Source organism: Chiloscyllium punctatum, chromosome 9, assembly GCF_047496795.1.
Source record: "Chiloscyllium punctatum isolate Juve2018m chromosome 9, sChiPun1.3, whole genome shotgun sequence".
In the NCBI taxonomy this organism is placed as follows: domain Eukaryota; kingdom Metazoa; phylum Chordata; class Chondrichthyes; order Orectolobiformes; family Hemiscylliidae; genus Chiloscyllium; species Chiloscyllium punctatum.
In genome coordinates this window covers 126,976,184-127,000,822 of record NC_092747.1, presented here as the reverse complement: position 1 = coordinate 127,000,822, position 24,639 = coordinate 126,976,184, and the positions used below count along the sequence as shown (strand labels likewise).

The 24,639-nt window shown below is 41.5% G+C and overlaps 1 protein-coding gene across 5 annotated transcripts in view; it reads left to right on the top strand.

The window, feature by feature from the left end:
- The first annotated feature begins 1,469 nt into the window (after positions 1-1,469).
- The window catches only part of birc2 (baculoviral IAP repeat containing 2), a 36,282-nt gene continuing 13,112 nt past the window's right edge, over positions 1,470-24,639 (top strand). Inside the window, exons 1-3 of one of the 5 annotated variants that reach the window (XM_072578236.1) lie at positions 1,470-1,575; positions 12,933-14,969; positions 15,334-15,433. In XM_072578236.1, the coding sequence (XP_072434337.1) occupies positions 14,078-14,969; positions 15,334-15,433 (992 nt within the window). In that variant the 5' untranslated portion in view covers positions 1,470-1,575; positions 12,933-14,077. Of the gene's footprint in view, positions 1,576-1,601; positions 1,987-2,082; positions 2,276-12,932; positions 14,970-15,333; positions 15,434-24,639 lie in introns of those variants that run through there. The other 4 variants (XM_072578232.1, XM_072578233.1, XM_072578231.1 and 1 more) reach the window with 4 other exon arrangements.

Here is a 24,639-nt window from a genome sequence, read left to right as displayed (position 1 = left end):
ATGTATTGCACTCAGGTATCTCTAACTTTACTTGCAATTTACATGTTATATTTAAAAATTAATGTTAAGAAGTTAATAGGTGCAAACACTTCAGATTAAAAAAAAATGCATGGGATGTGGGTATTACAGGCAAAACCAACATTTCTTGTCCATCTCTAATTATCTTGGAAGTAAGTAGCCTAGTGGTCCGTTTAGGGCAGCTGAGAGTTAACCACGTATATATGCCACGAATATTGGGTAGAGGACATTAGAAAACCAGATTTTTTTTTACAACAATCAATACTAGTTAAAATACTGGATTAGTGGTGCTGGAAGAGCACAGCAGTTCAGGCAGCATCCAACGAGCAGCGAAATCGACGTTTCGGGCAAAAGCTCTTCATCAGGAATAAAGGCAGTGAGCCTGAAGCATGGAGAGATAAGCTAGAGGAGGGTGGGGGTGGGGAGAGAGTAGCATAGAGTACAATGGGTGAGTGGGGGAGGAGATGAAGGTGAGAGGTCAAGGACGAGAGGGTGGAGTGGATAGGTGGAAAAGAAGATAGGCAGGTCGGACAAGTCAAGGAGACAGTTACTGAGCTGGAAGTTTGAAACTAGGATGAGGTGGGGGAAGGGGAAATGAGGAAGCTGTTGAAGTCCACATTGATGCCCTGGGGTTGAAGTGTTCCGAGGCGGAAGATGAGGCGTTCTTCCTCCAGGCATCTGGTGGTGAGGGAGCGGCGGTGAAGGAGGCCCAGGACCTCCATGTCCTCGGCAGAGTGGGAGGGGGAGTTGAAATGTTGGGCCACGGGGCGGTTTGGTTGATTGGTGCGGGTGACCCATAGATGTTCCCTAAAGCGCTCTGCTAGGAGGCGCCCAGTCTCCCCAATGTAGAGGAGACCACATCGGGAGCAACGGATACAATAAATGATATTGGTGGATGTGCAGCTGAAACTTTGGATGTGGAAGGCTCCTTTAGGGCCTTGGATAGAGGTGAGGGAGGAGGTGTGGGCACAGGTTTTACAGTTCCTGCGGTGGCAGGGGAAAGTGCCAGAATGGGAGGGTGGGTCGTAGGGGGGTGTGGACCTGACCAGGTAGTCACGGAGGGAACGGTCTTTGCGGAAGGAGGAAAGGGGTGGGGAGGGAAATATATCCCTGGTGGTGGGGTCTGATTGGAGTTGGCGGAAATGTCGGTGGATGATTTGGTTGATGCGAAGGTTTGTAGGGTGGAAGGTGAGCACCAGGGGCGTTCTGTCCTTGTTACGGTTGAAGGGGTGGGGTCTGAGGGCGGAGGTGCGGGATGTGGACGAGATGCGTTGGAGGGCATCTTTAACCACGTGGGAAGGGAAATTGTGGTCTCTAAAGAAGGAGGCCATCTGGTATGTCCTATGGTGGAACTGGTCCTCCTGGGAGCAGATACGGCGGAGGCGGAGCAATTGGGAATACGGGATGGCATTTTTGCAAGAGGTAGGGTGGGAAGAGGTGTAATCCAGGTAGCTATGGGAGTCGGTGGGTTTGTAAAAAATGTCAGTGTCAAGTCGGTCGTCACTAATGGAGATGGAGAGGTCCAGGAAGGGGAGCGAGGTGTCAAAGATAGTCCAGGTAATCTCTGACATTTAGGCTCCAGTGACCCTTCCTGCCAAGTGGCGTTGGTATAGCAGGAGGCCAGGGCCAGCGGGTTTACTTCACACACACACCCTCCTCCTCCTCCTTTCCGCTTCGCGGCGAGGGGAATGAGAGAAGGCGGGACAGAGGGGAAACCTGAGTGAAACTAGAATTGAAACTGGGGCTTTGGCAGCTGCGGAAAGTCCCGTGTCGAGGCCAATCAGCAACTGACAACAGTTTGAAAAAAAAACCCGGTGAGTGGGCGGGAGGAGATTGTCCGTTAACGATCAGCGCGAGAGATCGAGCGGTTCCCGGAGTGTGAGGGGGAGAAAAAAAAAAGATCGAGTGATTTCTCGGAGTGTGAGGTGAATCAAGTAATTTTTGATAACGGGAGCAGTCAGAGAGACAGTGAGTATACCCAGCTGTTAATGGCGGAGTTTAAATCGGTGGTTTTTTTGTTGTTGGTTGAAATGTAAAATGGCGGCTCTGGGCCGGGCCTCGCCTCTTTCTGCACTTTCCATATTAGTCCTGGCTGCTGCTGCTGCTGCTGCTGCTGAATTCAAGGAATTTCTGACTCATTTGCAGACATTGGGTCAAACGGAGTTTTTTGGAGTTAGATCACTTGCTTGTCAGTCCTTGCCTAATCCACGTTGCGTTTAATTTTTGGTTTAACTCGGGACCAACTGTCATCGTTCGGGTAAGTCGTCTGGATCTTTCCATTTTACTTCCCAGATCCTTTCTCTGTTCGTTGTCCGACTTTTGTAGACGGGACGCGCGATTCTGGAAAGACTGTTAAAGGTATTTTATTAGTTGATCTGTTCAGAGACTGGTGTGGAACGGGTGGGGTTTGAACTTGGACCTTCTGACCTTCATGAGCACTGAACCACAGGAACCCCCTAAAACAGATTTGCCTGCTGCAGGACTCCAACTTGTTAAACTTGTGTTAATGCCCTGGAATTAGACACATTAAGATCCAGACTTGGACATATGTTGCGATTTCTTCAGTGTGGAGAAAGTGAGGATTGCAGATGCTGGAGATCTGTGGTGTGGTGTTGGAATAGCACAGCTACTTCAGTGTCACTAGACCAGTTTTATTACCTCCTTAAGGACATTGGGGTCAACCCACAGCACATGGACTGCATTAGTTTCAGAAGGCAGCTCACTCCCACCTTCTCAAGGGCAACTAGAGATGGGCAATAAATGCTAGTACAGTTGTGACGTTCACATCCCAAGAGTGAATTGAAAAAGCTTTGTGAAGCTGATTTTAAACCTTTGTGGGGAAGGGGCATGTTGGGGCAGTAATGAAGGAGGGAGAAACTGATTTTAACAGGAGCTAGGTACTGTTTTGGTACAAGCCTGTCAAACTGGAAGGGATGTTTGCACCATCATTCATTTCAAAAGCAGTCTGAATGCAAGCATGTTTAATCTTGTAGCTGAAAAAAAAAGTATCAGTCGCTATATTAATGTAACAAACTTTTAACAATGGGGTGAGATTATTTTAGGGGTTCATTTTACATGATAAAGGTAAGACACTTATCACTCAGCTTCGGAAGTATGGTTTACTGCTTATATGTAATAAAATTGCATTCTTTATGTTGAAGATCAATACACTTATAATATTTTAGTTGTTATGGAGTCATAGAAATGTACAGCGTGGAAACAGGCCCTTAGGTTCAACTTCTCCATGCCAACCAGATATCCAAAATTAATCTAATCCCATTTGTCAGCACTTGGCCCATATCCCCCAAAACCTTTCCTATTCATTTTTCTATCCTGATACCTTTTTAAATGTTGTAATTGTCCCAGCCTCCTCCACTACCTCTGGCAACTCATTAGTTCAGAGAAATTTGGCTTGTTGAAGTTTTAAGCTGTTCAGAGATTAGTCACTGACTTTAAATCAGTGTAACATTCTGTTGTTAGCATAAATGGAACTACAAAGTGTGCAAGTATTGGTTTAAAGATGGCAGCAGTTAAATTTGTAAATTCAATAAATATCTGGAATTAAGAGTCTAATGACAGTGAAACCATTGTCAATTGTCAGAACAACCCACCTGGGTTCCTTCCTTTAGGCAAGGAAACTGCCATCATTTCCTGGTCTGGCTTAAATGTAACTCCAGACCCACAGCAATGTGGACAACTGTTAACTGCCCTCTGAGATATTAGGGATGGGCAACAGATGATGGCTTAGTCAGAGGCACCTTCATCCCGTGAATGAATTTTAAAAAAGGGCTGCACCTAGGATATATTGGTTAAGTTACACTTCCTGATAAAGCCGATTTACATGATTCAAATCTAGTGTATTCCCTGAAACAGCCACTTTACTGGAAAATATTTTTCCCCTGTATATTTACAAGTGGCAATCAGACACAGTTTTGGTTATGGCAGAAATTTGGAGGAAACCTAAAAAGAATTAATTGGGATTTTTAAAAAAACCCAAAAGAACTATGGATGCTGGAAATCAGGAATGAAAACAGAAATTGCTTGGAAAACTCAGCAAGTGTGCAGAGAAAACGGAGTTGTCATTTCGGGTCCAGTGACTCTTTATTTTTTCTTTTATGACCATTTTTATTTTTGATTTTAATAAGGATGTAAGAAATCTGATTTTAAAATGACTGAAATTAGGAGAATTATTCCATTTCATGGTAAAGTCTTTAGTCCCAGAGGTCCATAGGGCTGCTTTCCTATTAGTGATACAGTTGATCGTGGTTTAACATGAGTGGTCATGCCTCATGCGAGGGGAGAGCTTGAGAAGGAATGACTTTCATGGTGTATCTTCAACCTGTGGGGGAGCTTTACTAACTTAGCAGTTCACAAGTGCTCGACTGAAAGATATGTTTTTAACTCATTGTCTGCTCACGCTTCATCCAAATTCTATTTTTATTAGCAATTTTATTAGTGGTGGTTTTGTATTGCCATCCACTTTTGACAGCGAGACAAGGAGGTAGTCCCAAGCCTTCATTAGCCAGAAAGTGACTTGAAACCATGTTGGAGCTGCATACGAGCCAATTGGCTAACCAGCTCCCATAGGTTTGCATGATTTGGAGATGCTGGTATTGAACTGGGGTGTACAAAGTTAAAAATCACACAACACTTGGGTATAGTCCAACAGGTTTAATTGGAAGCACTGGCTTTCAGAGCATTGTTCCTCCTTCATCAGGTGGTTGTAGACCACAGCTACCTGATGAAGGAGCAGCGCTCCGATAGCTCATGCTCCCTATTAAACCTTTTGGACTATAACCTGGTGTTGTGTGATTTTTAACTTTGTAACTTCCATAAGAGCTGGGCTGAACAGTTAAATTGCTTCATTGCTGTGAAAAGACTTTTCACAGGGAAAAGACTTTGTCTATTTATCCTATCCATGCCCCTCATAATTTTGTAAATCTCTATAAGGTCACCCCTCAGCCTCCGACACTGCAGGGAAAAAAGCCCCAGCCTGTTCAGCCTCTCCCTATAGCTCAAATCCTCCAACCCTGCAACATCCTTGTAAATCTTTTCTGAACCCTTTCAAGTTTCGCAACATCTTTCCGATAGGAAGAAGACCAGAATGGCACACAATATTCCAACAGTGGCCGAACCAATGTCCTGTACAACCGCAACGTGACCTCCCAACACCTGTTCTCATTACTCAGACCAATAAAAGAAAGCATACCAAACGCCTACTTCACTGTCCTATCTCCACTTTAAAGGACTCCACTTTAAAGGAGCTATAAACCTACACTCCAAGCAACACTGCCTCGGACCTTACCATTGAGTGTATAAGTCCTGATGAGATTTGCTTTCCCAAAATACAGCACCTCACATTTATCTGAATTAAACTCCATCTGCCACTTCTCAGCCCATTGGCCCATCTGGTCAAGATCCTGTTGTGATTTGAGATAACCTTCGCTGTCCACTACACCTTCAATTTTGGTGTCATCTGCAAACTTACTAACTGTACCTCTTATGCTCGCATCCAAATCATTTATTTAAATGACAAAAAGTAGAGGACCCTGCACCGATCCTTGTGGCACTCCACTGGTCACAGGCTTCCAGTCTGAAAAACAACCCTCCACCACCACCACCCTTGTATCCAAATGGCTAGTTCTTCCTGTATCCTGTGAGATCTAACCTTGCTAATCAGTCTCCCATGGGGAACCTTGTCGAATGCCTTAGTGAAGTCCATATAGATCATATCTACCACTCTGCCCTCATTAATCCTCTTTGTTATTTCTTCAAAAAACTCAATCAAGTTTGAGAGACATGATTTCCCATGCACAAAGCCATGTTGACTATCCCTAATCAGTCCTTGCCTTTCCAAATATATGTACATCCTGTCCCTCAGGATTCCCTCCAACAACTTGCCCACCACCGATGTCAGGTTCACTAGTCTATAGTTCCCTGGCTTGTTTTTTCCACCCTACTTAAACAGTGGCACCACGTTATTATTTTTGTGCAGCTATAATGAGTAGAAAATCAATCCCTTTTGATTTTCCCTGGTGAAATTAATTTTTGGCTATTTAAAAGGACAATTTGAAGCAGGTTCTTGAGAGGCATATTAGCAAATAAGACATCAAAAGAAAAGTCCTTATCTATAATAAAACAACAGTTTTCATGTTGATGCATCTTGAATGTAGAAGGACATTCCAAAATACTTCATAGTAAGATTATCAAACATAATGGACACCAAGACAAGAAAAGGATATATTGGGTAAGGAAACGGATTTTAAGGACCACGTTGGAAATAGATAGGGAGTGGAGTTGTGTGTCAGAATGAGTAATGAGATGCTGGACAAAGTTGGGTGTGGTGGAGAGAGAGGAGGTGATAGGGAGGAATTGTGTTTTTTTCCCACCCTGCTAACTTTGTGTGTTCAACCCTGTAATTTCTTCATTCTTCAAGGTTCGTTCCACCTTAAAGCTATTGATGAAATTGATTTCCACCAAGTTTCCAGCTTATATTCCAAATCCCAAACTATGAAATATTGACCCAGAAATTCTGATCCAGGTCAGAAGCCTGATTGGACTATAAAGATTTTGATCATTTCTACTCTGAAATTTCCTGAACATAAGCCTCCTATTAGGAAAACAGTTTGAGACCAATCCAGAAAACATTGCAGCCAACTGTGGAGTTAATGAGCACAGAAGCCCCTCCCCCCCCCCCCCCCCCCCCCCCCCCCCCATCAGTAAGTGTGAAGTATCCACAGTTTAAATGTCCAGCATCTACTTTAACAGCTGCTGTGAAAAGATAAGTATATAATGGAAGGAAGTGGTTGGGAGGTGGACTGGGGGTAAGGTTGTGATGGATGTTCAGTTACCCAGATTTTTAGTAAAGCGTGTTTCTACTTAAACCTCTTCTGATTGCTTTGCTTTTTTTTGATCCTGTTATCTGGAGAGAACACGTTCAGTCTAACACTTGGTTAAAACTGAACTATGCAGAAAGAATGAAAATAAAAAATTGTGGATGGCTGTACATCTGAAATGAAAACATTAAAATACTGGAGAAACTTAGATGGTCTGGAAGCATCTTTGGAGAGAGAAGCAGAGTTCTAAAGAAATCATTTGTCATGGCCTCGCTGGGTAGCACACTGGAAATCAAACCCCATTGTTCCTGGGGTTGTCACTAAAGCTTTCAAAAAATTTTTATCTAAGTATGCAAAGTTCCCCAGTTTTCCTGTCAGACTCAGATTGACAGAACATGTTGTTTAGTTTAGAAATCTGGTCCACATTTTTTTTTCATTCATGGGGTGTGGGCATCTCTGTCGAGGCCAGCATTTATTGTCCAGAGAACAGCAAGAGTCACCTACATTGCCATGGGTCTGGAGTCTCATGTAGGCAGGACCAGGTAAGGATGACACATTTCTTTGCCTAAAGGAATTAGTGAACCAGAGAATCAACAGTGGTTTCATGGTCATCATTAGACCCTCAATTCCAGATTCCTTATTGATTCAAATTCCACCACTTGTCATGGCAGGATTTGAATGCAGGTCCCTAGAATATTAGCTGAGTTTCTGGATTAATAATCTAGTAATAATACCATGAGGCCAATGCCTCCTCAATGGGCTATGAGCTGTCCATAGATAAAAATCTGATACCCTTTTAAATCCCCTATGCGTATACAGACAAGCAAAAAAAAATCTTTGTTATGGGTGGAGGGAACAATATATACTGGGTAAATAATTTGATTACACACACCCACCGGATTTGATTGAGTGTTGCTTTTGTATGCTCACAACTTCACAGGAAACATTGAGTGACTGGTTTAAAAAATTATAAAGTTTGACTTGTTGGTTAAAAGTAACAGCTCACAGCAAATGCTGGGAGAAAATAAACTGGCTTTCTTCAGACTTCAGGTTTTTTTTAAAACTAGTCTGCCTCTTCATCAGTTGGAAGGCTGATCAGTATCATTTACACCCATCCAGGAGACGATCAGACAGTTGTTGTCAGGCTGATGGCCTTTGGCATCTATAGCTGGTCACAATTCCACAAACCAGTCATCAGCCTGTTGCTGACCAAACGTCACTTTGTTCACAGTCTCCTAGAGTTGCCTATCTGCGACCATAGTCTCCTAAGGCTTGAACAAAGCAGCAGTGTGAACAGCACTTTCATTGGGTTTCAGTAACCTTTTTAAAAATAGAGTCCTTTATTATGGTCTATAATGGTCTCTATTCAGTCTACAACCAAAATCAAGTAAATTTTTTTTAAAAATGTGGTCACATGCTGGACTTGACGCATTAACTTCTCTCTGCACAAACTGAGAAATAGATTTATTCGCTTTGGTGTGGTGTTCTTATTTTGGTTAATCATTTTGTTACACGAGATACAGAAATGCAATTAAGGGGAGGTGATTCCTTGTGCAACTAATCCAGTGACTTGGGTAATGTTCTGTTGTCCATATTTCAAATCACAGTATCATTTGTATATTAATGAATGCCATGGGACTTCAATGTAAGCCCCTCTGACTAGAGTTAGTTGGAATCGGAGGGATACTCTCCACTAATTGGAGACCTATCTGGCTCAAAGAAACATGGTTGAGGTTATTGGAGGTCTATCATCTCTATTCTACAATGCCTTTGCTGCAGTTCATCAAGGTGGTGTCCTTGGCCCTGCCATCCTCAACTGGTTTGTTGATGACCTACCCTTCACTATAAGGTCCGGAGTACCATTCGTGGCCTCGGGTACTGAAACAGTCAATGCCCAAAAGCATCAAGATCTGCACAATATTTGGTTTTGTGCTGACAAGTGACAAGTAACATTCATGCCATGCAAGTGCCAAACAATCTCTCTTTCCAACAAGAGAGAATGTAGCCATCGCCCCTTAATGTTCCATGGTATCGCTATCACTGAATCCACCACTATCAACATCCTGGGGATTGCCATTGATCAGAACCAGAGCTGGACTGGTCATAAAACCAATAAGACATTGGAGTGGAAGTAAGGCTATTCAGCCCATCGAGTCCACTCCGCCATTCAATCATGGCTGATGGGCATTTCAACTCCACTTACCCGCATTCTCCCCGTAGCCCTTAATTCCTTGTGACATCAAGAATTTATCAATCTCTGCCTTGAAGACATTTAGCGTCCTGGCCTCTACTGCACTCTGCGGCAATGAATTCCACAGGCCCACCATTCTCTGGCTGAAGAAATGTCTCCGCATTTCTGTTCTGAACTTACCCCCTCTAATTCTAAGGCTGTGTCCACGGGTCCTATTCTCCTTGCCTAACGGAAACAATTTCCTAGCGTCCACCCTTTCCAAGCCATGTATTATCTTGTAAGTTTCTACTAGATCTCCCCTTAATCTTCTAAACTCCAATGAATACAATCCCAGGATCCTCAGCCGTTCCTTGTATGTTAGACCTACCATTCCAGGGATCATCCGTGTGAATCTCCGCTGGACACGCTCCAGTGCCAGTATGTCCTTCCTGAGGTGTGAGGACCAAAACTGGACACAGTACTCCAAATGGTGCCTAACCAGAGCTTTATAAAGTCTCAGTAGCTCAACGGTGCTTTTATATTCCAACCCTCTTGAGATAAATGACAACATTGCATTCGCTTTCTTAATCACTGACTCAACCTGCATGTTTACCTTTAGAGAATCCTCGACTAGCACTCCCAGATCCCTTTGTACTTTAGCTTTCTGAATTTTCTCACTGTTTAGAAAGTAGTCCATGCTTCTATTCTTTTTTTCCAAAGTGCAAGACCTCGCATTTGCTCACATTGAATTCCATTAGCCATTTCCTGGACCACTCTCCCAAACTGTTTAGATCCTTCTGCAGCCTCCCCACTTTCTCAGTACTACCTGCCTGTCCACCTAACTTCGTATCATTGGCAAACTTCACTAGAATGCCCCCAGTCCCTTCATCCAGATCATTAATATATAACGTGAACAGCTGCAGCACCAACACTGAACCCTGCGGGACACCGCTTGTCACCGGCTGCCATTCCGAAAAAGAACCTTTTATCCCAACTCTTCTGTCCGACAGCCAATCCTCAATCCATACCACTCGCTCACCTCGATCACCATGGGCCTTTACCTTGCTCAGCAGCCTCCCGTGTGGCACCTTATCAAAGGCCTTTTGGAAGTCTAGATAGACCACATCCACTGGGTTTCCCTGGTCTAACCTTATCACCTCTTCAAAGAATTCCAACAGGCTTGTCAGGCACGACCTCCCCTAAATCCATGTTGACTTGTTCTAATCCGACCCTGCTCTTCCAAGAATTTAGAAACCTCATCCTGAATGATGGATTCTAGAATTTTACCAACAACCGAGGTTAGGCTAATTGGCCTATAATTTTCCATCTTTTTTCTTGATCCTTTCTTGAACAAGGGGGTTACAACAGCGATCTTCCAATCATCCGGGACTTTCCCTGACTCCAGTGACTTTTGAAAGATCTCAACCAACGCCTCTGCTATTTCCTCAGCCACCTCCTTCAGAACTCTAGGATGTAGCCCATCGGGGCCAGGAGATTTATCTATTTTAAGACCTTTAGTTTTTCTAGCACTTTCTCTTTTGTAATGGCAACCATACTCAACTCAGCCCCCTGACTCCCTTTAATTGTTGGGATATTACTCCTGTCTTCCACTGGGAAGACTGACGCAAAGTACTTATTAAGTTCTCCAGCTATTTCCTTATCTCCCATCCACTAGGCTTCCAGCATGAGTCTGAAGTGGCCCAATGTCTACTTTTGCCTGTCGTTTGTTTCTTATGTATTGAAAGAAACTTTTACTATCATTTCTAATATTACTGGCTAGCCTACCTTCATATTTGATGCTCTCCTTCCTTATTTCTCTTTGTTATCCTCTGTTTGTTTTTGTAGCCTTCCCAATCTTCTGATTTCCCAGTGTTCTTGGCCACTTTATAGAATCTCTCTTTTTCTTTAATACATTTCCTGACTTCCTTTGTCAGCCATGGCTGTCTAATCCCTCCCTGGATAATCTTTCTTTTCTTGGGGATGAACCTCTGAACAGTGTCCTCAATTATACCCACAAACTCCTGCCATTTTTGCTCTACTGTCTTCCTCACTAGGCTCTGCTTCCAGTCTATTTTCGTCAGTTCTTCTCTCATGCCCTCATAATTACCTTTATTTAACTGTAACACCATTACATCTGATTTTGCCTTCTCTTTCAAACTGCAGACTGAACTCTACCATATTATGATCGCTGCTTCCTAAGTATTCCCTTACTTTAAGATTTTTTATAAAGTCTGGTTCGTTACATAGCACTAGGTCCAGAATAGCCTGCTCCCTTGTGGGCTCCATACAAGCTGTTCCAAAAAGCCATCCTGTAAGCATTCCATGAATTCCCTTTCTTTGGATCCACTGGCAACATTATTTACCCAGTCCACCTGCATATTGAAGTCTCCCATGATCACCGTGACCTCGCCATTTCTGACATGCCTTCTCTGTTTCCCGGTACATGTTGCACCCCTGGTTCTGACCATTGTTAGGAGGTCTGTACATAACTCCCATTATGGTTTTTTTGCCTTTGTGGTTCCTCAATTCCACCCACACAGACTCCACATCATCCGACGCTATGTCATTCGGTGCCATAGATTTAATTTTGTTCTTAACTAACAAGGCAACCCCACCCCCTCTGCCCGCCTCCCTGTCTTTTCGATAAGTTGAAAATCATTGGATGTTTAACTGCCAGTCCTGACCCCCCTGCAACCACGTCTCTCTGATGCCTGCCACATCATAATCATTCACGATGATCTGTGCCATTAGTTCATCTGCTTCAGTCATGTAAGTACTGTGGCTACAAGAGCAGGTCAGAGGCTAAGAATCAACCTAACTCATTTCTTGATTTCCCCAAAGCCTGTCTGCCATTTACATGACACAAATCAGGAGTGTGATGGAACATTCCACAGTTGCCTGGATGAGTGTGGCTTCACCAACTCGCAAGAAGCTTGATGCCATCTAGGACCAATCAGCTACCCAACTGGTACTTCGGTCACAAACATTCACTCCCTCTACCACTGATGTTCTGTAGTGTGTATGATCTATGAAAAGCACCTCAGATATTCGCCAAGGTACTTTAGACATCACATTCTAAACCCATGATCGCAACCATTTAGAATGATGGGAACAGCACCACTTGCAAGTTTCCCTCGAAGGCACTCATTATCCTGACCTAGAAGCAAATCATTATTTCTTCATTATTAATGGGTCAGAAACCTGCACTTACTCCCTAATGGCATTATGACTGTACCTGCACCAAATCAACTTCAGAAGTTCAAGTGATTGCTCATCTTTATCAAGGACAGCTGGGAATGGACAAAGAATGTTGAACCAATTAGTGATGACCACATCCTGTGAATGAATTTAAAACAAAATTTGCAGTCATTGTGAAGTGGTTAACAGCCCTGTAATTTGATAGTGAGTAATTTTGTCAAGATAAGTGCATTTCAGAATTGTAGTGTACAGAGGGGCCCTTTGGCCCACCAGTTTGTATTGCCAAAAATGTACTAGGGTCTATGCTATTCCTATGTTCCTGTACTAGGCCCATAGTTTTGAGTATTATGACATTTTTGTGCTCATCCAAGTACTTTTTAAAGATTGTGTGGGTTCTTGCCTCAACTACTCTCCCACACAGTGCCCTGTTGGTACAAAGGTTTTTCCTCAAATCCCCTGGAAAGCTCCAGGCTTTCATGTTAAAGTTATGCACCTTGCAATTGACCTTTCAGCTAAGAAGCACAGCTACTTCCCATTCACCTGGCCAATACCTCAGAACCTTGAAGTATATTGGATTATGTGTAGAGTAATGAATTTTAATAGAAACATGCTTTAAAAGTATTTTATTATGTTGTGATGCTTTTAAGAATATTTTTGTGGTAGAATCAAATTTTTTTGCTGATTATCTTTTTTTTTCCTATCATTTTCAGGTTTCTTTGAAAGATCGTGATAGGATTGCCCATTGTTGTTTTTCCGTGACATTAACTGTTCCAACTATGAAAATATACCAGTTTTAAAATTTGTAACTTAACTTCATAATGGCAGGCTAGACTCTCATGGGCTCATTACCTTTTTTGGAAGGAGCTTTGTTTCTCTTCACTATCAGTTTAATTCTTTTTTAGGGAGTACCTGCTACCATGTTAAATCATAATCCTTGCACTGATCATAGTTTATGAAATTCCTGTTTCCTGTGATCTCTTAATTTTTGCAATGCAACATTCAGTAGCATGTTAAACAAAAACCTCTTAACCTATGTTTGTCTGGTAATATAACAAATAAGAAAGAAATGAAGAAAATTAAGACATGGATTTGTATCAACAAAAAATTTTCTTCTCTTTTGGAATTAAATTCAATTACATGAGCAAAGCCATCTCATAGTTTTGAATATTAAAATGACTATTGCAACTAAGTGCACTGTCCTGAATGTTCAGATGTTCTGTTCTGAGTTTTCAGAATTTGAGGGGACTAAAAAAAGCCACAAATAGATAAAAATTAGTTTTAAATTTGTTTGAGTTTCTAAATTTTTCAACCGACACCACTAAAGCAGATCACTTGGTCCTACTCTCAGGCCTGTGGGACCTTGTCTGCCATGTTTCCCATGTTACAAATTATAACATTTCGGTGCTACTTGGGAGGATCCAAGCTTAATTACAGTTAATGAGGTATGTCAATCTTTTTCTTGGCTTTCTTCTTCTTTCTTTCACAGAATTTCCTTTTCATTATGGATCTCTTTAACTCCAAATCAATAACTCTGAATCTTAATTTGCCTTGAGCGGAAACCAGACATTGAGCTTCTAGATGTTCTTGTTTAGCATGCTGCTAACTGTGAGCAATGTGGGTTTCTCTTTTAATGGGGATATTTTAACATTCTAATGATTTGAGTTGCCTAGGTTTGGGTTGGATTCATAGCTTTACTATTTAATTGTGGTCTGGCACACACTTTAATACACACCATCCACTCCTACTTATCTGACACCCCAGTCTGACTTCAAATTTAGAAACATTTTTGTTTTGAAAAGCTGTTAACAAAGCTCCTTCCAAAAAAGGTAAGCCCTTATCCTATGAAGTACTCTTCATGAATATATTACAAAATCAGAATTTTGGCTACTTCAGAATTGGCAGAGATCAAGAACTGCAATATGATTTAACCTCAGAACTTTACCGGATTTCAACATTTGCACATTTTCCTTCAAACGCTTTGGTGTCTGAAAGGAGTCTTGCACGTGCTGGATTCTATTACACTGGTGTCAGTGATAAAGTGCAGTGTTTCAGTTGTGGAATCACTGTTGACAACTGGCAAGTGGGTGATAATGCTTTTGAAAAACACAGAAGATGCAATCCAAGCTGCAGTTTTATTCAAAGTCTGCCTTCAGTTGAGCACTTTTCAGTTCGCTCCACATTTTCTCCACCAAGTGCAACCTCTTTGCAATCATCCTTTCGTGAAAATGGAGCTCAGATTGGATTAGAGTGCAGCAATCCTAGTGATCCAGTTGTCTCCAGAAGTGTGGAAGATATTTCTCATCAATTGAGATATCCGCAGTATAGTACAGCTATGTGTAGTGAAGAAATGAGACTGCGAACCTTTCAGAATTGGCCCTCTTATTCTTCTTTAATTCCTGCAGAGCTAGCCAAAGCTGGATTTTATTATACTGGTGAAGAAGATAGGGTTGCATGTTTTGTTTGTGGTGGAAAGTTAAGTAATTGGGAACCTGGAGATCATGCGTCATCTGAACATAGAAGACATTTTCCTTCATGTCCCTTTGTTTTGGGGAATCCGATGGGCAACATTCCAATGAGTAATACAGAATCTCAAAGGCTAGAAGAAAGGCATGGAATGGTTCGAGCTGTGAATCCACGACATCCTGAGATGCAATCTTATGATACTCGACTACAGACTTTTTTGAGATGGCCTGTCAGGAACTTTATTCAACCTGAACAGTTATCCAGAGCTGGATTCTACTATGTTGGTAATTTTGCTTTTTATGATTTATTTCACTCATAAATATTGCATTTAAAAATGAAATTAGAGCATTCAAATGTGACGGAAACACTGTTTCCATTTTAGCATTTGGGTTGGGGGAGCAAAGAGGAGGCAAGATAATGTTATAAATTACTTATAATGTTATTTAATTGTTCTTAATTTGTAAATTTGTCCAGGTATATTGCCCATTTGTTTTCCATTTTTCAAAGCCTTGTTAGGAATGACAATACTTTTTACTATTTCTGATAACTTTTAAAAGTTCCTTAATAGGAAATTACTTAATTTACTGATACTGCAAAATATTCTAGAAACATAGTAGAGAATTGACTGTGTATCTTGTTTAATTCTAGGGCAAAATGATGATGTGAAGTGTTATTATTGTGATGGTGGTCTGAGGAGCTGGGAGGCTGGAGATGATCCATGGGTGGAACATGCAAAATGGTTTCCAAGGCAAGTTGCTCAGATGAGCTTTTAAACAAATGTGTAGGAACATGTTTCAAGAGAACAGATGAATATCAGTGTTGAAAAAATTATCAACATGCTACTTTATTTCATGATTGCAAATCCTACATGGATAAATTGTTTTGAGCTTAACTTTAATTTATATTTATAGATGACCTCTAATTTAAGGGGGAAAGCATTACCTCTTGCCACAAGTTAATTTCTAAGACAATAAGAATAGGAGTAGGCTATTCAACCTCTCCAGCTTGCTTTGTCTTTCAATAATATTGGTCATGATACACATCCACTTTCCTGCCTTTTTCCCCATAATTCTTGAATCTCCTATTGATCATGAATCCTCTATCTCAGTTTTAAATATACACCACGACTGTACCTCCACAACTTCCTGTGGCAAGGAATTTGAAAGATATTCAGTCTGAGAAAAAAAAAAGTTCCTCCTCATCAGTGTCTTAATTGGTGCCCCTTTATTCTGAGACTATGCTCTCTGGTCTTAGACCCTCCTATGAGGGGGAATGTCTACTTGGCATTTACTCTGTCCAACTCCTTCAGAATTTCTGGTTCAGTAAGATCACCTAAAGTCTAATGAGAAAAGACTAGGCATATTTAGCCTTTGTTCATAAGATGATCTCTCCATACCAGAGATTATCTTTGTGAACCTCGCTGAACTACCTTCAATGAAATATCTTTCCTTAAAAATAAGGGGACCAAAACTGCTCACAGACCTACAGGTGTTGTCTCACCAGCACCCGTACAGTTGCAATAAGACCTCCCTATGCATATATTACAGCCCCCTTGAAAAAACAGCCAAGATTCTGTTAGGCTTCTTGATTACTTATTTGCACTTGCATGTTAGCTTTCATGCACAAGGGATTGTGAATAGTTCAAAACTTTTTTTTTGTTAGCTCTTCAGAAATAAAGCTTAAAGCCTGAGTTTTTATGGTGATAAGCCTGTCATGATCACATTATACAGCATGCGCAAAAATTGAGGTATTGCTGTTTTAAAAAAAAAACTATTTTTTGAAAATGTTTTGTCTTGCACTCGACAGAATGATTTTCGACAGAGTGCCAGTTCAGGGAGAGACCAACATGTGTGCTGTATGAGAGCAGTATGTTGACTGGTTGGTATGTGGATTCTAGTCGAGGCATTGCCATGGTGAATGCACAAATTAATTGACAGCTGTGAAGCTTTGTTTAAATTTTAAACCAGGTTAGTTGTCATGTAAATCATAGGCTGTACACCTGAAAGACTGAGAAATCCTATCACAAAGCATATCCCTTAAGCCATCTGAAACGAACAAGGTGTGCTTGCACAAGAGTCCAAAATTAGATGTGAAGTCAACATTTGCTGAATAATCCTGTGTGCAAAGACTTGCACTGGCAAACTATTTAGGATTGTCAGTCTGGCTCACAGTGTGACAGGTGTGTACTAGATGTAACATATATTCATGCTCTTGCCCTATTTTAACTGAACAAAACAGGTGACAGCCATTCACTGGCTCATTTCTCAGGACAATGCACTTATCTTTCAAAATTTTGATTTGTTTGTGTCGCATATACCAAGATACAGTGAAAGGTATTGTTTTACGTGCTAGCTAGGTAATCATACATTACGTAAGTATATCAGGGTAATATGGTGAATATAGTGTTACAACTAAAAAGAAGATGCAGAGAAAGATCAACTCTAATATGAGAGGTCGGTTCAGAAGTCTGATAATTGTGGGGAAGAAGCTGTTCTTGAATTGGTTGCTACATGTTTTCCATCAGGCAGCAGATACAAAAGTTTGAAGCGAGTATAACTGGCTTTGATTATGTTGGCTGCTTTCCTGAAGCAATTGGAAGTATAGACAGAGTCAAGGAATGGGAAGACTGGTTTTTGTGGTGGACTGGGCTGCATTCACAATTCTCTAATTTCTCATTGCCTTCGGCAAAGCAGTCGCGAAACCAAGGTATACATCTGGATTTCTGTGGTGCACGTATAAAAATTGGTAAGAATCATTGTGGGCATGTCAAATTTCCTTAGCCTTCTGAGGAATTAGAAGCATTGGTGTGATTTCTTCTGTCAACATGGACAAGGGCAAATTGCTGGTGATGTATACTCCTGGGAAATTGAAGCTCTCGTTCATCTCCACCTCAGCAGCATTGATCCAGACAGGAATGTGTCCTACACTCTGCCACCTGAAGTTGATGACCTGCTCCTTCATTTTGCTGACGTTGTGGGAGAGATTGTTGTCTTTGCACTATGCCACTGAGTTCTCTATCTCTTTCCTGTACTCTGTCTCGCCACTGAAGTGGTGTCATCAACTGTTAAGGCATGGAGGTGAACCCCTCTTGATTAAACCAAACACCCAGAAAAGCTCACCTTGCCTCATAATCTGTTAAAATGAGTGACCGAGAAATCCCAAATTCCACTATTTAAAGAAAATAACATCAGTTTATTTTTTTAAACTCGAAAGGTGAGCATTAAACAACAACTATTCACAACTCTAAGCCCCACACTTTCTCTTAACTGCTTTATTACTTGCCTCTAACTCGATAACAATATGCTGTTCCAATAAGACACTTTTAAAAATTATATCAACTTAATTTCAAAACCACACAGCCGCTATCCTCTTCTGTGACTTTTCTGGTTGCTGAATTCCCTGGGTTGACGTCTGTCTTTTTGCTGCGAGTATGTTTCACATGAAAGGGTATCTTTGAGAGAGAGTGTTTCCTAATTTCTTGGATCTGTCTTGATGGCAGTTGCTCTCTCCAATTTTCAAAATGCCTGCATTTTCTATCCCCAACATCTGATTGTCTCATTGGTTCAATGTTGGCAAAACAATAAATTCAAACGTCATCTGGACTCAGTCGTTTTTCAAGTGTACGTTGATGACATCGACTCTGCCTTACTATTACTCTTTTGATTTCTTTACTGTTGCTAATCCAGACTGTTTATCTGCCATTCACTAGTGGGCAATCAGAAATTTCCTCCAGTTGTATATAGCGAAAGCTAAAACCATTGTTTTGAACAACACTAAGTGCCATTATTGACTGCTTCCCTTGGGATAAGAACCTGCAATAATGCCAGCCTGTTCTCAACCTGGTATTATTTCAGCTCTGAAAAAGCTTCCAACCTAATTCATCTGATTATCTAATTTCAGCTCTAAAATGATCCAACTTCATGTCTGTCCCAGAGTATCTGTTGCTGAAGCTCTAACTTAAACCTTTATTGCTGCTGCATTTAAATATTCCAATATATGACTGCCTGCTCTGCAACATTTTAATTTATGAAGCTTGGGGTGGTCCAAAACTGCTGCCCCCGTTTTCTCAGAATCCTAAATGTTTAGGTGCTTATGGAGACCATTCAGCCCATCATGTCTGTGTGGCCTCTCCAAGTGAACATCATGACTTGCATCATTCTACTGCATTTGCACATAGATGATTATTTAAATATAGAAACAAATGCCTTCTTGAATGTCTCATCGCACTTTTAGATAATGCATTCCAGTTGTGAATCATTCATTGAGTTTTTTCTCATCATATTTCCTTCTTTTTCAGATCACTTTTATAAATCTGTAACCCTTCCCCCTTTATAAGCAGAAATTTTTTCTACATATCTACCCTATCATGCCCCCTCATGATTTTTAAAACTTCTATCAGATTTTCTCTTGACCTTCTCTCTAAGTGGGGCAGGTTTGACCTTCCAATCTATCCTCAGCCAGCATTTCTCATTCTTGTGTTTTCTCCAATGTGTTTAAGTCCTTCTTATAGTGTGGTATCCAGAAAGGTACACTGTACTCCAGCTGAGATCTAATACAGGTCATTCTGCTATGAACACCAGTTGCATTCCTCCACAACCCTGTGCTATAGACACTTGCACTTTGGAAAACCCTGTAGAAAATCGTGCTATCGCAGATCATCGTGGAAAATTGCAATATCCATTTGTCCACAATGCATTATTCGTATTAGAACCAATTCGGGTTGCCAAAGCGTGTTATACCAGAACGACTTGCAAGTGTTTTGTACAAGTTCAGCATAACTTCCTTGCTTATACTTGTCCCTATTAATAATGCCCATCTCAAGAAGGAACAGCGCTCTGAAAGCTTATGATTTCAAATAAACCTTATCTGACTTTGGTTTATCTTATTCCAGATGGACTATTGTTATTTCTGCACTATCATGCTAAATCTTGAGATAAAGTTATCACTGTGATCTAAATGTTCACCCGTTGACACTGGATTTATTTGGTTCTTAAAAAAATTAGATGGACCAAGTCTATGGAGCAAAATGTTGAATCCGTTTTGATGGAGACCAGTAAGGGGGAGAAGTCACTGGTGGGAATAGTTTGTAGGCCACGCAGTAATATTTCTACAGTGGCACAGGCGATCAATCAAGAAATATCGTGACGCATGTAAGAATGGAAAGATAATAATTGTGGGGGACTTTAACAAGCGTGTTGATTGGCTGAATCAAGTTGGTAGAGGCAGTCTTGAAAAGGTGTTCATAGAGCTCATCCAAGGGAGTGTGCAGTCTTAAATCTGGTTCTGTGCAATGAGACTGGTAAAATTAATGATCACAGTATGATTCAATGGCAGGTACAAATGGGGATGAAATAGTTTCATCTAAAACCTGGGTGTTAGTCCTAAACAAGGGCGATTGGAATGGGATAAGGGAAGGAGTTGGTTAAGTTAGACTGGGAATTCAAATTATATGGTGGAACAAAAGAGACTTTTCACAGTGCTCAAGGAAAAGTATATTCCGGTCAAAAACAAAGATAGCAAGGGTAGGAAGAGCCAGCCTTGGATAACCAAGGAAATAAAGAAAGGCAGCCAGATAAAAACTCAGGCTTACAAAGTAGTCAAGAGTAGTGGGAAACAGGAAGATTGGGAAAAGTTTAAAAAGCAACAAAGAACCACAAGGTAAGCAATAAAGAGAAAGGAAAGATAGATTATGAATACAAGCTGGCACTGAACATAAAAACAAGTATGGAAAGTTTTACAAATACATAAAATGGAAAAGGTTGGTTTAGGTGATACTTTGCAGGATGAGGAAGGGGAATTAACATTGGGTAATGCTAAAATGGCTGAGGCCTTGAATAACTATTTTGTATTAGTCTTCACAGTGGAAGATGTGTCTAATGTTTCAAAGAATGATGATAAGGATATGATTGGGGGGTGGGGGTGGGATGAGGACCTCAATTCAATTGTTATCACTAAACAGGTAGTGTTGAGCAAACTTGATTAGATTACATTACAGTGTGGAAACAGGCCCTTCGGCCAACAAGTCCACACCGACCCGCCAAAGCGCAACCCACCCATACCCCTACATTTACCCCTTACCTAATACTAGGGGCAATTTAGCATGGCCAATTCACCTGACCTGCACATCTTTGGACTGTGGGAGGAAACCCAAGCAGACACTGGGAGAACGTGCAAACTCCACACAGTCCGTTGCCTGAGTCGGGAATTGAACCCGGGTCTCTGGCGCTGTGAGGCAATAGTGCCGCCCACCTAAGAGTAACCCACCCAGACCCATTTCCCTCTGACTGATGCACCTAACACTGTGGGCAATTTAACATGGCCAATTCACCTGACCTGCACATCTTTGGACTGTGGGAGCACCTGGAGGAAACCCTCGCAGACACTGGAAGAATGTGCAAACTCCACACAGACAGTCGTCTGAGGCTGGAATCGAACCTGGGACCCTGGTGCTATGAGGCAGCGGTGCTATGAGGCAGCAGTGCTAACCACTGAGCCACCATGCCATATGAGGGTCAAGAGGTCGATAAGTTCCCTGGTCCTGATGGAATGCATCCCAGCGTGCTGAAAGGAAGCAGAAGTTATAGTAGATGCGTTAGTGGTAATTTACCAAAATTCACTGGAGTGGAAGACAATGAATGTCACGCTGCTGTTTTTAAAAAAGGGTTTTGGCAAAAGCAGGTACCTCTAGGCCAGTTAGATTAACATCTGTAGGCAGGAAAATGCTCAAAGCTATCATTTAAAAATGTAGTAATAAGTCATCTGGGTGTAAAGGGTTCCATCAGGCAGAGGCAGCATCGATTCAGAAAGGGGAGGTCATATTTCAGAAACTACTGGAGTTCTTTGAGGATGTACCAAGTGCGATATTTGGAGGGGAACAGGTGAATGTTGTATACTTGGATTTCCAGAAGGCATCCATACAGTGCCATATAAAAGACTCCTCTAATTAGATAAGAATGCGTGGAGTTGTGGGGAATATACTAGCCTGGATAAGGGACTGGTTAGCCAATCAAAAGTAGAGTTCGGATAAATGGGTGTTTCTCTGGTTGGAGATCAATGGTGGGCGGAGTGCTGCAGGAGTCTGCATTGGGCTATATAAAACAAAAATTTGGAAGAGGAGACTAATTGCAACGTATCCAAGTTTGCTGATAACACTAAATTGAGTGGAACGACAAACTGTGCAGAGGATGTGGTGGGTCTGCAGAGAGGTTCAGATCAGTTAAGTGAATGGGCAAGGGTTTGGCAGATGGGAGTAATATGTTGGTAAATGTCAGGTTATCCACTTTGGAAGTAAAAATAGTAGGTCAGAGTATTTATTACTTGGATGGTGAAAGATTGCAGCATGTTGTTGTGCACTGGGACTTAGTGATTCAGAAACGAACACTCTTAAAGTAGATTTGCGATTGCAACAGGTAATCAGGAAGGCAAACGGAATATTGGCTTTCATTGCACGAGGGATTGAATTTAAAAGCAGAGAGGTTCTACTGCAATTGGACAAGGTGTTAGTGAGGCAGCACCTGGAGTATTGGGCACAGTTCTGATCTCCTTACTTGAGGAAGGATATACTGGCTTTGGAGGCAATGCAGAGGAGGTTCGCCAGGTTGATTTCTGACATGAAGGGGTTACCCTATGAGGAGAGGTTGAGCCACTTGGGACTGTACTTGCTAGAATTTAGAAGAATGAGAGGGGATCTTAGAGAAACATTAAAATTATGAAAGGGATAGAGAAGATAGAGGCGGGCAGGTTGTTTCAGCTGGTGGGTGAAACTAGGACTAGAGGACATGGCCTCAACATTAGGGGGAGTAGATTTAGGACAGGATGAGGAGGAACTGTTTTTCCCAGAGCGTACTGAATCTATGGAATTCTCTGCCCAAGGAGGCAGTAACAGCAGCTTCATTAAATCTATTCAAGACACAGTTGGATGGGTTTTTGCATCATAGGGAAATTAAGGGTTATAGGGATAATGCAGGTAGGAGGAGCTGAGACGATTGATAGATCCGCCAAGATCTTAATGAATGGCACAGCACGCTTGATGGGCCGAAAGGCCTACTTCTGCTTCTTTTATTATGATGAGTCCAAGCGTATGTTCTTTGTTGGACTGGACGTGTATTGGTTTAGGAAATTCTTCTGCATGAAATTAAGGAACGCTTGCCCCCTCTGCCCTTTACAATTCAAGTATCCTGGTCTATATTTCCGTAATTAAAGTTCCCCATTGTTATTTCTCTATATTATGGACATCCTTCTAATTTCCCTGCAGATTTGTTCTTCTGCATTCTTCCCACTTGCTGGGAGCCTGTAGACTATACTGAGTGATGTAATTGCTCCTTACCTCGAGCCACATTGATTTAGTTCTTGAATTGAGTCATACAGCATAGAAACAGATCCATTGGTCCAACCAGTCCATGTTGACCATAATCGCAAACTAAACTAGTCGCACCTGCCTGTGCTTGGCTCATATCCCTCCAAACATTTCTAATTCAAATACTTATCTAATTGTCTTTTAAACTTTGTAACAATACCCATATCCACCACTGTCTCTGGAAGTTCATTCCACACACAAACCCCTCTCCTTGTTTCTAAAAAATAATCCTCATGTCTTTTTTAAAAAATCTTCCTCCTCTCACCTTTAAAAATATCCCCTGTAGTCTTGAAAACTCACCCTATATAAAAGAGAACTGCTATTCATCTTATCTGTACCACTCCTTTATTTTGTAAACCTCTATTAAGTCAACTCTCAATCTCTTAAGTTCCAGTGGAAAAAGGTTCCAGCCTCTCTTTATAACTAAAACCCATCATTCCCAGCAACATCCTGATAAATGTTTTCTGCACTCTCTCTCTAGCTATGACAGGGTGACTAGAATTGGACCCAATATCCTCACACTCTAGCCCTACAAGGCTACTATTATCCAATTCTACCCGTCCTCCTTTCATTCCTTTCTTATACCTTGTATCTAGGAATCTTTAACACCAATTCTTGCCCTTCCTACAGTCAGATCTCCACTATCTTATTTCCACATGGTATTCAGCACTGTAACATGCCAATCTAATTTATTACACTTCATGCTTTCATATACATGCACAGTATCGTAATTTAAACTCCGTATTTTCTCCTTTATTCCAACTTCACCCATTAACTACTTGTTCTGTAAGAACAAAATGTCTCTCTTGAGTATTTGCAAACCTTGATATTCCATTATTCTCTCTAGGTTTCCACATCCCTTCTAAGTTAGCTAAAATTACACCCAGCAGCATCCCAGAAGGAAGTCAGTTCTAACCATCTTCAAATTTAACTTATCTGGCTTGTACGGGTGCCATCTTCCCCCAGATCCAGATCCAGTTCCAGGAGTTCTTCCTGCATTATCTTTCCAACCATGCATTCATCTGCCTTATTCTCTTTCTAAACTCACTTGCAAGTGGCCCTGGGATTAATCTCAAAGTTGCTACATTTGAGGTTCTGCTTGTACCCGGCTTTCTAAATTCTGATTGCAGAACTAGGTCCCTCTTTCTTTCTTACCAAATTATTGGTATCAATGTGAGCCATTATCTCTGGCTATTTACCCTCTCCCGTGAGTGTACTCTGCGTCTGCGCTGTGACATTTTTTACCCTACACCAGAGGCAACACATCTGAGAAGTCACGTCTAAGGCAACAGAAACACCAGTCTGTTGCTCTAACTAATGAATCCCTCTCACGTCCTTCCTCTTCCCCTTCTGTAGAGCCGAGCCACTTGTGGTCCCAAAAATGTAGTTCTGATTCCATTCCCTCATCAACTTCCAAAATGGAAAACTGAATTATGAGTGAAATTCTGAGGATTCCTGCATGTTTCTCTTGGATACCTGGCAGTCACCCATTCCATTTCTGCCTCCAGACCCTTGAGTTGCAGTGTGATCATGGGGATTCGCAATAATGACTTCAGCTGCTGTTCGAGCTCTGAAATCTGGAACTCCAGTTTGTGCAG